Source organism: Fundulus heteroclitus, chromosome 1 (genome assembly GCF_011125445.2).
Source record: "Fundulus heteroclitus isolate FHET01 chromosome 1, MU-UCD_Fhet_4.1, whole genome shotgun sequence".
In the NCBI taxonomy this organism is placed as follows: domain Eukaryota; kingdom Metazoa; phylum Chordata; class Actinopteri; order Cyprinodontiformes; family Fundulidae; genus Fundulus; species Fundulus heteroclitus.
The window spans coordinates 2148084-2162003 of NC_046361.1; the positions used below are offsets into that span (position 1 = coordinate 2148084).

The 13920-nt window shown below is 43.3% G+C and overlaps 1 protein-coding gene across 6 annotated transcripts in view; it reads right to left on the reverse strand.

Moving 5' to 3' along the window:
* Positions 1 to 5281: 5281 nt before the first annotated feature.
* atp2b3b (ATPase plasma membrane Ca2+ transporting 3b) overlaps positions 5282 to 13920 on the reverse strand; it is an 87066-nt gene continuing 78427 nt past the window's right edge. For 4 of the 6 annotated variants that reach the window (XM_036144453.1, XM_036144220.1, XM_036144282.1 and 1 more), the window contains one exon: positions 5282 to 9802. In XM_036144453.1, coding sequence (XP_036000346.1) covers positions 9311 to 9802 — 492 coding nt within the window. In that variant the 3' untranslated portion in view covers positions 5282 to 9310. The remainder of the gene's footprint in view (positions 9803 to 13920) is intronic. The other 2 variants (XM_036144375.1, XM_036144416.1) reach the window with 1 other exon arrangement.

Genomic DNA, 13920 nt, shown 5'->3' on the forward strand with positions numbered 1-13920 from the left:
ATTGACTTGACCAGTTTCCTTTTTGATGCTAAAACAAGTTCCAACATGCTGAACAAACTTAATGTAAAGCTGCAAGGAAAAGACAAAACTGTGATCAATATGATAAGCACGGTTAATGCTTTCAAAATAAAGATGCAGCACCTGTCCTCAAAGTTGCAGCGCGGTGATTTGGCAAACTTTCAGAATGTTGCATCAGAGCTGGACATGCACGAAGACGCCTGAGCAACTTGACTGCAGGGTACACCGAGCAGATTGAGAACTGTCTGTCAGACGCTTTCAAGACTTTGCTTTACTGGAGCCAGTTGTTACTTTCATGAGCATCCCTTTTCAGGAGGAAGCTGAGGTGGATTCCCTTGCATTAAGATTTAAAACGCTGTCTCACCTGAACTCGTCCAGTGTTGAGAATGACATTTTGACTCTGCAAGCTGACATTGAGCTGAGGTCCAGGGCTCATGGACAGTTCCAGAACTTACTATCCATCCAACCATTTTCTGACCCGCTTAATCCCTCATGGGGTCGCGGGGGTTGCTGGTGCCTATCTCCAGCGTTCACCAGCTAGAGCTTACTAACAGAGGGAAAATACCCCAACGTGAGGAAATGGGCCACCTCCCTGACTGCATTATTTACTTCCACCTATTAATGCCAATCAGCCTTTTCCCACATGAAGATAATTAAGTCAAAATACCGCTCTAGCATGACTGATGATCACCTGGAAGTGTGCTTGAGTTTGGCTAGCAGCAGCTACTGCCCGTGGCCTTGGCTGATGTCATTAAGAGCCAGTCACTGGAGTCAGGTATTACAGTGGTGGGCAGCCGGCTGGGCTTGTTTGTTTTCATAAAGCTGGTTGCTTGTTTCTCTCACAAGAACTGGCAACACTAGTTCCAGCCCACACTCCTTTTCTTTAAGGTGCTGCTGCCTGGGCACAGAGGGATATAATGTTCCTCTTAATGCTGTGTAAAAGTTAAAATTTAAAAGCAATTTCCCCTGAACTAAAACAGCTATCCCCTCAAACATACAGCGCTGCACACATTTGCCGTGCACCATGTGCGTGAGTCTTTTGTCTGAAGATGAGTGACAGCAGTTAGCAGCTACCGTTAGCTTTCTCTCATTTCCTTTTCCACCATTGGTTTAATGGTAGTGAAGCTAATAATCTGTGGAATATGAGTTAGTGAAGCTAACTTATTGGTTAGCTGTGCCCACCACTGCAAGCTGTTGTATCACATGTCAACAGGGGCAACATGTGCCAGTCTGATGTTAAGTGTTATAACAGATTGCAACAAGTGTCCTGTCTTAGGAGTCAAAAGGAGAGGCACTGACATCAGGGGCCGAGGTCCCGAGACAGTTTTTTCCCGGCCTGTATTGTTGGGCTTTGAAAATTTTGGTGGAGGTTGGTTCGATGCCCTGTAAATTTTCAAATACTAACTCCCTTTGATGTTTGCCGAAGAAAAAAAAGCAAACAAACTGACTGGACGTCTCCCCCCAGACTCATAGCGACCCTGAGCCGTCCAGCACACTGTGGCTACATAAAGCGAGAATCAACACCCCCCACAAAACTAACGATGACTGCTCCATTAGTTAGACTCATTTACATTGCAGCATGGATTGATTGCAGCGTAGTTTACTGGATCCTCTCTTCCTGTGCTCCAGACGCAGGGGATATAAATACTGTCGGGGATAACTTTGGCACGACAGTCAGAACTGCATTCAGAACTTATCTCACCAGCCTGACCTAGATCCACGCTGTCTGCTTCTCACATAAGTCACATGTTTATCTGTACATTTGTAAAGCTGAGAGGCAATCGGAACACTCAGCGTTATGTTGTTCTGAGCTCTGTAGATCCTAGGCTAGCTACTCTGTGAAAACTAATTATGCCAGTTTTGGTGTGCTCTGTTCATTACCTAGATAACCTCTCAAAGCAAGTGGTTCAACTGGATTTTATTTAGGAGTATTTATCATGTTCTGGCCTGTCTTCTTGCTGCCATATTCATCCTGCACCTCTCCAGTCAAGATTATCTGATGCCCCTTTGAGCAGCCTCCCTTGGCGGCTCCTTCCCTTGCTTATTTACATATATATACCAGACTTCAGCAAGCAGGCAGTGTCAGAGTATTGAAAGCATTGTGCCAGTAGATGCCCAGCATTTTTTCCTGCCATCTTGCCGATCACCTCCTCCAGCAAGCACCAGTTTCTCTTTTGATTAATAAACTTTTTAAAGCGTGTGTGACTGCATATCGGGTTTTCCGTTTTGTCTGATAGGTGACAGTATCAGAGTAAAAGGGGCTGGATATAACTGCATGTAACACCTTTCAGATTTTATTTTGGAAAATACATGAAAGGTATCACAGAGATGGAGGTGAACCTTGCTAGGGGTTGAGATGCATCTCTGTTCCATCACAGAGCCTGGCATTGGGACATCCATGTCTTCACTGTGTAACAGATCCCAGATGCCTTAGAACCCAGACAAGCTGATGTCGCCACTGGATAAGGTTTAAATGGTAAACACACCAAAGCGCTTTACACTAAATTCAGTCATTCTCACACACACACACACACACACACACACACACACACACACACACACACACACACACACACACACACACACACACACACACACACACACACACACGTTCACTGTGTGTCCTGAGGAAGACTGACAGAAGCGAGGTTGCCATCCAATCAGCACCACCTGACTACCAACGGCAGGCGGAGTGGGTCGGTTACAGGACAACCTCCCTGGTTTTGCTGGCGTTTAAATAAACTTATTTTTTTTGCACAAATCTGCAATGCCAAACTTGGCAAAGAGTTGCTCAATGAGACTGCAAAACAGATTAACACACAGGAAAAATGTTCCCTTAACTTATTTCTAAAATAAAATTCAATTCAAGAATCACATGCAACATAAAAATGTTTCTATGGTTTCAACATTTTCAGATATAGATCAGTCACACTTGAATGTTTAAAGTCATCAAACACATTAATATCAGACAAAGATAATCTGGGTAAATACAAAATGCAGTGATCAAATGATGATTTCATTTAAGTAGGACAAAAGCTATCCACCTGGCCCTATCTCACAATATAACTACTCCCTTGTTAAACAGTTAATTAACCATGATTAACCACCTTTTTAGTTAAGATTGATAGTTTGACCCAGGCCAGATTACTAACTGGTCTATAGAAGGAGCATCAGCTTTATTTACCACGTTTATGCACACAAACAAAGAATTTGACTTTGCTTCCTTTGCTGTGGATCAAAACATCCATCCATCCATTTTCTAACATGCCTATAATTTGTGGGGTCGCGAGGGGTGCTGGTGTTTATCTCCACAATCACTGGGCGAGAGGCGGGGTACACCCTGGACAGGTCACCAGTCTGTCACAGGGCAGATCAAAACATTTTACATATAAATATACAAGAAGGGTAGTAATGTTTTTTGTGACTATGTATATATACACAGTGTTTTTACAAAAGAGAAATACATGGTTGAATTAGTGCAAATATGTGGTGCATCGATCTGGGTGCTCTAACTGTAAAGTGTTCATTAGTGAGTGGGTCTTCTCTAACACAAGCACCATCAGCACCAACGACCCGTAGGGATGTGTTCTCCCTCTGTACACAAATGACTGCATCTGAGCAGATCCATTTGTAAAACCCAAGTTTGCAGATGATACAGCTGTCATTGGTCAGATCAAGAAAAGTGATGACTCTGCATACAAAGTTGCAGATCATCTGGTCCACTAATGCCACCTGGAGCTCAACCTATTCAAGACAGTTGTGATTCTGGTTGATTTATGAAAACCCCCCACCCACCGAGAAGTAGCAGTTATTCCATTTTGTTAGCTAAGGGGCGGACATTAGCCAAGGAACTGAGGCCCACAGCCAAACCAAAATAAACGTGGCAGCGCAGGAGAATGTACACGAAGCTGCTGCTGTCACATCTGTTTGGTCAGAATTCACCATTGTCACGAGTGCAACTATCCAAATAAGTGTGTCTTGACTTGCTTTACTTGTTGTGGTTTCTCATGGCGTGATTGGTAGGCTTTGGTAGGTCGCACTAGGTATCGCGTTGCCCAATCAGCTCAGTCCCTCCTTTCCCTGAGTAGGTCATGTGGAGAATGGCGAGTGCTACACATTATCGATCTGGTTGGCCAGGATAGCGCACATTCCCCTTTGCCAAAGCTAGCCGCCAACAGAGATCTAAGCAAAGTTAAGGTCAGTGAAAGGACTGCCTGGTGTTTAGTCATTACTCTCTGGTGACTGCCTCATGGTGGCGGACAGCAGAGTAAACATGCAAAATATAGAGCGGGAAGTACAGTGGTTGCCAACCACTGCCCATCTTGGACGTAAATCACATTAAGAGAACGTGTCTTAAAAGATCCCAAAAAGAAACACGTCACCTAAAGAAACTTAAGAACAAATGAGAAACAAAGACCGTGAGATCCATCAGTCTGAACAGGGTTACAAACCTATTTGTAACCCTATCATGAATGGAGGAAAAATGGAATTCCCATGAGTGGGGGGGGCTACCATAATTACTCCAAGAGTGCACTGACAAACATAAAAGCACAGCAGGCCTCAGCTGCTGCGGTTAAGGTTAATATTCTGGATTAAGCTAAACAAAACAAAACAACAACTTGTGGATTCACAAAGAACACGATTTCAACAGTCAAACGTGAGCTCTCCAGGGTCTGGACAACTTGACCTAATTTATTAAACTATAAATTCAGCTCTGCCAGAAATTTCTGGCCATCAGTTTGTGACTTTAAACTTAAGCACACTTGGGTTATACAACAGCTCAATGATGTAAAAAACAAACAACGCAGTCACCTCTGATTGGATTAGAAGAAGTCAGGACTTAAATCTGACAGAGATGCTTTGTCCGGACCTTAAACATGGCATTGGAGCAATGCTGCGAAGATACCAGGGTTAACGTTTTCCACAGCAAGGTGAAAGACTCACTGCCAGTCATCACAAACTCTGGATTGGAGATTTTGTTGCAAAGGTTAGCAAAAGCTGTTGTTAGGCTGAGAGGCAGTTTGTTTTTCACTCTAGGCTAGATCATCTTCAATATATTTTCCCTTAATATAAATAAAATATCATAATTTTATAACGGCTTTTTGTATTTACACAGGTTATCTTCTTCAGCTATTATCATTTATTTGATTCTAAGAAACATTTAAGTGTGACAATAAAGCTGAGACTGAGCAAATTCTTTTTCACAGCACTGTATCTTTCCAGGGCAAGACACGAGACTGAACAAACAACACAAGACCAAACAGAGTTTGTCAAAGTTATTATTGTAGAATACTTTGATGGATTTTTTTTCTTTCATACAGACAAAAGGTGTTGGACTTATTTCCCATTAAATTCTCTTAGATTTCAATACAGATTTAGTCTACAGTATACAGGTGTGTTCTTTCTCATATATAGATATTTATTCGCTTAAATAACAGGCAGGTAACTCTTTAATATATTCAATAGTCTTTAGATTTTTTTTTTTGTTTCGCTTTTGTTTTTTTACTTTTTTTGGTCTTTTTAAATGTCATTTCAGCACAGTTAAGGCTGTATTTTCTGTCTGCCGAACAACACTGCGCTGTGCAAGAAGGGGGACCGTTCTACACAGAATATTTACAGCGTTATGTATAATGAGTAATGTAAAACCTTAACTCTGACCCCGCGTACCATGGCAGTAAACACTGGTGGCAGATCTAAGAGAGCAGCCTGAACAATGCGAGGACGCAGAGCACTTCTGCGGACTCTAGCTCTGCGCCACGCCTCCTCTTCCTCTGCAGGGTCCCCCCGTTTTGTCAGATCCCTCGGGTCATAATGAGGTACGTGTTTGTCTCCGGGTTCTCTATTTACAGAGTTGGTGTCTCTGGTCTTGACAGACTTGAAGTTTCTCAGTGCCTCTGCACACCTCAGAGGGCTGCTCAGCGGACAGAAAACACAGCCCTCAGAATATGCTCAGGAGAATGTGCAACCGTCTTTTTCCATCAGTGGGAGCACCGGTGGAGAAAAATTAATAATAGTAATAATAATAATAATATTAATCATAATAATAATAATATACAAGCGCTTCCATGTTGTTGTTCCTCTCTTTACGAAAAGCAATAGGAATTAGAGAAAGAAAAACGAAAGATAAATAAAAAAAGTGTAACAGGAACATAGTACCTGTAAATCATAGATGCACATGTGCACATTTGGGCGATCTGTACAGTTGTGGTGCGGTTGTACACTTTATAATTTCATCAAATATATTCCTTTTCACATTGTGTTTTGCCTTCTGTGACTCTGTCCCCCAACATCCGGTGGTAACGTGGCTGGATGGGCGTGTGGATCGATGGGCGGACAGACAGGCCTGGAGCTGCACAGTCAAATCTACACCACTGCACATTCTCCCCATCAATCGGCGCGCGCACGTTTCCTGTAGAGCACTGATGTCGCTGTGCTCAGAGGCGCTGGAACAGATTCAACTCCAAAGGGATGTAATTATGTGTGTGTGTTTCTGCGCGAGAGGTAAAGAGGAAGAAAGCAGATGTGGAGAGATAATAGCACACAGAAGTGACAGTAGCCTAAATGATTTACCAACACAGAGTGACAATAATGATACCAAATGCATGCTTCAAAACAGACGGACCAATACAGAGTCACCACCCGCTGCTCCGACGGGTCAGGTGACGATGATGAAGATGAGCATTGAAGAAGACAAGAGTTCTTTACAGGTAAGGGTGTTCCCAGAGAGCGCTGCAAACATCCTGAAACACAACAGGCAGGACAGACGTGTGACTGGCTGTGTCTGAGTGTGCTGACATGGCAGTCTGTTGCATATTGTCTGCCTCGCACTGGAGGAGGGATCAGTTCAGGGGAGTCACTGGAAGCGGGAAGCGAAGGGAGGAACGTTATGGAATGCTTAGAGGGTTTGCATTGTTCAGCAAAGTCCCGCTCCGAGGCAACATGAAATAAGCTGTTTACCCACACCGTGTTCCATATAGGGCTGTGTGTGTGTGTGTGTGTGTGTGTGTGTGTGTGTGTGTGTGTGTGTGTGTGTGTGTGGGTGTGGGGACCTCAACGTCTTGCATGGAATGCTGTGCGGCAGGCGTAGTTGGGGTGTTAACAGGTGACGGTGCCACATACTCTGCACCGGTACTTGCGTAGGCGTCTGTCTGATGATTGGCTTGGTGTTCAGATGAGCCCTTTCACTCTGGGTTAACAGAAAAGAGCCGTGCAGGAAAAGATTTGCTTTAATGCAGAAAGTTGGATAAGAGCATTGAGCAGGAGGTCAGTTTATTCAGCATGACCTGGCAAAGCAAACCTAGGAACACTTTGGAATTTATCCGGTTAAAGATTAAAGTATAGAGGGTGGAATCTGGTTAGGGTTATGAAACTGAACAGAGTGCTGGGTGCCTTGGTTCCCTCCCTAATGTCTTTATTTTCAGAAGACTGCGATGTGAGTGTGCAGAAGCAGTTATTTTACTACCGGCTTCGTTTCTTTTTAAAATGATGCTAACATTTTAAATGTAACATATTTTTTGATGCTTTTCATTTCAGCGTCGTTTTATTATCCGCATCAGAGTAGTTGATTTTACTTTGAATTTAAATCCCACATAAACAATCATTCATGCTTCATTCATGGTGCCATCTTTCAGCAGAAAGCCTAGGAAAATTAATGTCAAGAAAAATATATAGTTTTTCTTTATGCGCCTGGTGTTTGTGGGTATTTACAGTTTACATCACAAATCCTTTAGTCCAACTTTCGGCAGGAAAGCTTTTTTTTTTTTCTTTTTATGAGTTTGCTGTAACGAACGTGACGTTTTGAAGATGAGGGACTGCAGAAGAATGTGACACATGAGCTCTCAATGGTGGTACCTGATAGAACTGAGCGAGCTTTGGGCCTTAAGATAAAAGTGGACACTGACTTTGGGTTAGGGCCTGACGTGCCTCGGTAGCAGAGGGAGCGCTTTAACTTCCCTCCTGTGGAAAACAACGGGGTTAAACATCCAACAGATCAAATCCAACAACGCATCAGAGCCAAGGGAGCGAAGTAAGTACAAGTGAGTCTTAAAGGGACATCGCCTGTGCATCGTGCATGTTGAATGGCGTCTTAAAGGGTTAATGCTTCACTAGCGATCAGCTTTTTTTCTAAAAGAAAAAAAGTCCTCTCACATACGACCGTCGACAAAAATGGGCAGAAGGGGGAGAACATAAAGTGATCAAAGGAGGAACACCAAGAGAGAAGATCATGGAACGTAAGATAAATACTTAGATGTGAGCAGGGACCTGGGAGGAGATTCTATGTGACTAATGAGCTGGATGTATACATAGATATATCCCACAGACTGTGATCATGATGGAGAGCAGGTCATGTGGACTTGGAGTGGCGTTCAGCTACTGGACTCAAGGAATGGTGATGATGAGCAGGAAGAGTTCAGCGTTGGTGGGGATAATCCTGTCCTGCTTCCCAACCATTGAAATGTTCATGTGCTGCGTGTGATACCCCCGCCTTTTACTTCTGCAGCCATTCAGTTTACTAGTAGAGTGAAATAAATAGCGCTTTGCGTTGCGATCTCTGTTCTTGTCAGGTTTTTTGTTTCTTTTCGTTAGAAGAGACAAGACAGTACACGCACACACACAGACTGAGAAACGGAAGGGCGAATGAAATCTGTAAAGTAAGGAAAACGAACGAACACCAGCATGAGGCCAAAGAAACGCAGCAGAGATGGAAGTGACTGAGGTCTAGGTAAAGCTTTAACAGAGCGCATCACATATATTGCAAGCAGAGCGGTGGCCTTAGAGCGGCTGTAAGCCAGAGAGGTGCGGGGGGGGGGGGGGGGGGGGGGGGCGGGTAAGTAGGTGGCAACGACACTACGAATGAACACTGTTAGAATCAAAGTGAGTCAGCCCCCAAAGTCCCATGGCCAGGTGTGTAGAAGCATTTATGGGGTTTCTGGGTGTCCCAACCCCATCCACCCCCACCCCCCCCAACCCAACCACCTTCCCTCCCCATCCCAACCTTTGTTGAGGATGACGCAGTGAGTGTGATAAGGTTGGGCGGGGCTTGGCGGGGTTGAGAGGAGTGGAGGTGGAAAACCAACTGAGCGAGCTGGAGCAGGGAAGAGGGAGAAAAAGTTGTTCTCAGAGAGGAGCAAGCAGAAGTCTCCAGCAGTTCTCCCCTCCCTCACCTACCCCTCTGTCCTCTTTCCTGTCAGCTTGTCTTGAGGGAGACTGGATGAAAATGTCACTGTGTGTTCTCAGCCCTCTCTCGTGCTAAACTCTTCCCCCTCTTCCTCAAGATTTCTCCCAGACCCAGTTATAAGGAAGTCTCCACGCAGAAGAGATGTGCCGGGTGGGGGGCCGGAGGTTTCACGGGCCTGTGCCTGCCGTGATGGTTGTGGTGATGTTTGTGATGGAGGCTCTGGTTGTCAGGGGACATTTTGTTGGTGCTGTTTTTGTTGCTGTAGGTGACTGGTGAGCTGCTGCTGCTGCTGCTGCTGTTGTTGTTGTTGTTTCGGTTGCACGGGGTCACTGGAAGGCTGTACTGGCGATAGGGCCGGGTTGGCCTGGCGCGGGGCGGGGGCTGGACTGGAGGAGGTGGCGGCTTGCGGAGGGCGGGGTGCAGGTGCTGGTATCTGCTGAGCTCGGATTCGTCATCCACGTCGGTGTCGTCGATCAGCGGGATGTTATGGATGAGGTCGTTGATGAGGAACTCTGGGTGGGCCATGAAGTTGTGGATGGAGTTACGGGATTCTGGCTTCTCCCGGCCCTCGTACAGCGAGCTACGGAATGCTTTCACCACTCGCATCTGCCAAGGCACAGAAAGATGAGGGGAAGACCACAAGAGAAAAAAAAGGACAAAGTCAGATAGAGGAACTGGAGGAAAGAGGCAGGGGAAACCCAGAGACAGACCGAATTGTATCCTCCAGAAGACAGGAAGTGGAAAACTGACAGATGGACACTCAGGACCAGGTGGATACAGTTAGGCAATGATCAGAACATTTTTCCAATTTATTTAATCTGATTTCAAATAACCTCACGGGAATTTACAAAACACATGGAACATCTTTTAGGAATTGGACTTATTATTGTGAGTCCATGTCAGTAAAGCTTTTATAGTCAGGAATGCATGTAGCATGGTTGCCAAAGTAATTTCAATGTTCCCAAAAATGGAGACATCTTAAGATGGCAAATACTATTATATTTAGCTTTATTTGGCATTAAAATGAAGTTAAAACACTGTTCCCCAGGCGTACTTATCTGTGACTTGGTTTATGGACAGGAGTTAGCTCTGACAGAAATACAGGATATTATATAACCATTAGCAATAACTATTTCTTGAAGTTAACTTATCAACAGCCACACCAAAATGGCATTAAAGTTTATTTAGTCATCCTCAATCCCTATATAAATGAACCTCTATCCACAATAATTAACTGGTTAAAAACAGGTATGTTAACTTTTATTATTGTTTGGTTTATAGAAGTAGTTTTTCAACATCTAACATGTGAAATCCGCAGTTAAATCTTAAAACTTTGAGTAGCATATCAACCAGTGCAATGAATAAAATTTTATTTGGTGACAAGCCAATCAGCAAGTGATTATTTCTGACCAGTCAGAAGGTTGTAGGATAAATAAAAAAATCTCATGTTTCAATCAGCTTAATCAAATCTAAAGATTCCTCTGTCTTTCTCTCCGTAAACATCAACAAATTATATTTTCTTTGATGCACTGAAATAAACAAAATAAAATAAAATCAGATAAAGTTTATGCCCATATGTTTTGATGTATTGGAACAATTTTATGATCCCTACATTATCTTTTGGATTTGATCAAGTAAATTACATAAAGTAACATGCGGAGCATCTTGTAATTCATGAACTGAGACAAAACTGGAATCTGGAAACATTTCAATCTAAAACTAGAAAGCTCACATAACGACAGCAAGTTTTAAATCCAAACCTTTTCACGTGGCTCAAACATACTAACTATGATTTGACTGTGTGACGGACAAGAAGCTGGCGTTGTTACTAACAAACATTAGCTGGTGTGTTGTTAGCTGCAGCCAGAAGAATACAGCTCACTGATATAGGATATGACCTTTAGGAGGACAATGACACTATGATAACTTTCACTAAAGCCCTTTTATTTATTTCTAATGTTAATGTGTCAAAGGTACAGGATGCCAGTGGCTATGCTGCCTTTAACGTGTCTTTGAAGTTGGCCATTGGATCAAGGCACAACGCGAGGCGAATGAACGCTACCTGCTACACGTAAAAACAATGAGATTTGATAGTTATTCAGGTGTCGATTGGTCTAAATAAAAGCGGATTGCCTATTTCTCTTCGATGTATTTTCTTAAACACTAAATGATCATGTAGATAAACAGAGCTTGTACAATGTGTGCCATCGGTTTAATGAGATACAACCAGTCTAATAACCAGGGTACACCTGCATCTTTCACTGTTTTCTACGGGAGGCAGCCATATTGGATCCTAAACTTGGCTTTACAAAATCTCTATTTCAGCCTCTATGATGAAATAGAGGCTGAAATAAAAATAATAAAATAAAATGTGCAGGATAATTGGATAATAATAACCTTTTCAAATCAAGGTTGGCAACTTTTCATGAAACCAGATAATATAAATGTAGATAGATAACAAAGAGCTTTGGAATTTAGTTTTTTTAGTTTGTTTTTGGAGATGGTTTTATAATTTGGAAATAATATTTATGAAACACACAGAAACTAAGCAAATCTGGTGTCCTGAATTGCAATGTGAGGTTTAAGTGTCCTTATAAAGGCAACATAACTTGAATAATGTAGAAAATCATCATGATTCTGTTTAAACAGAACATGTTCCTTTTGTTTTGCATGTTATCAATAAGTTAAACTCTACAGGTGGACACTTCCCAACATGCGTACGCTAATAACTGTAACCTTGACAGGAGGGATATGTTGACCTCCTGAATGCCAACACAACATCCACCTGATCTCGTGTCTCAGCAGTGCCAAAAAGTGAAAATAAATGGTGTTTCAAAATTAGTTGAGTGATGATACGTTTGTCAGTTCTCACACATCAGTCAGACACCAAGGAACAGAATGACTCAGTTGCCACTATCACAAATAACGCAGAAGCTTCATACACGCATGGGCAATGTGTGTTAGTGTGTGTGTTGGGGTGGTAATACAGTCACATCACTTCATCATACGCATGCACAAAGAGATGGTTGTTAGGCACAAATGGAGTAAAAGCAGCATGGTCAGTGTGTTAGTTTACGTAGAGTGAAGAAAGAAAACTGGCAGGAACCTATAGCTGTGACTACACACACATCAAGAGCACAGAAAGAAGCATGCTGCAGTAGAGAGTAAACCAGAAGCTGAGGTCTCCACATTTTAACGCTCAGTGGCTGATGTCTGCATGCATCATACAGTTGTCTGTCATTTGGGCTGTTTGGTAAAGAAAGCTGGTTCAAACACGCAAAACACATCGCGAGCCAAACAGTGAGTGAGTCAGTTAGGCAGTCAGCGTCTTAATTTGCACACACACACACATGCATATGTGCAAAATGTTCTGCAGCCATGCAAGAAGTGAGAAACAGAGGAGAGCAGAGTGACTAAAATGATGATGTCGATGATGAGGTTGCTGCAGGATAGTAAAGAAATGTAAATATACTGCAAAACAGAAGAGTGACATCACGGAGAGTCGGCAGGTGAGAAGAGCGTGTGATTGGTTAGATCACTAGAGAGAGAAGGTGACTGGTTCAGAGGCCAGAGTGCAGCTTGGGTGTCAGCCCTGTCACATACAGAGGCAGCCAGGTCATGCTGAATCAGAGCTGTGTCACCACACACACACACACACACACACACACAGACACACACACACACACACAGACACACACACACACACACACACACACACACACACACGCACACGCACGCACACACACAGCCCAGAACGACTTCCACGAGTATACTTTAAGGTGGGTTATGCAGTTTATGGTGTCTGCGTGCAGGAACACATTCCTTTGCCATGGCAGTTTGGTCCATGCAACCATCCCTCAAACCCAAACAGAGGAAAAGAAGCAGCATGAGCTGAAAAGAAATAAAGACAGTTCAGTGCAAATATACAGACAGGCAGAGGCAGGCAGAACCCTACATAGAGACACTTTGGCCAAAGGTGCTCTAAATAGATGAAGCTTTATGTTGACTGCAACACTGACAGGAGTCCATACTGTGATTATGAGAGGTGGATGGTCAGACAGCTGAATGGAGATCAGTTGGTCATACTGCAAGAAGTCTCTATATATGACTCTGGCTCATGGATACCGACAGACAGACAGACAGACAGACAGACAGACAGACAGACAGACAGACGGTCAAGCAGTAGGTTCAGTGCTTATCTGTTTTTCCAAAGAGCCTTTCGGACGATAGAAAAACACCTCATGCAGACTGATAAGGGTTTAGGATTTTACTTTCTCACTTCTTAAACGTTCGCTTATTTTCAATTGGTCTTTATGGAAAGAGTAAACTTTCGAGTATATGACGCCCAAAATGTGACCAAATAGGTCTGAAGGCCAGAGGACTGCTGTGTTATGTATTTCTCTCACACTTCTCCTTTTCTCTCCCTCTCTCCCTGTTGGCTCTTTCAGCAGTGCATGATGGAGAAACAACGATGGTTGAAGTTCGAGGAGGAAACAGGCTCTGCAACGTGAGAGACTGCTGTGTGGAAAAACAAGAACTGCAACACAAATACAGGGAAAAGCTTTGAGGTAGATGACTGGTTAATGGTGCTAGTTTCCCACAGTTTCAGGAGGGAATGACTGAGCTGTAATCCACAGAAGAACCTTCCTCCATTCCCTGCGTATTCTCCTCATGCTTCCCTGCTAAAGATGGACTTCAGTTTATCTGATCTCAACATCTTATTC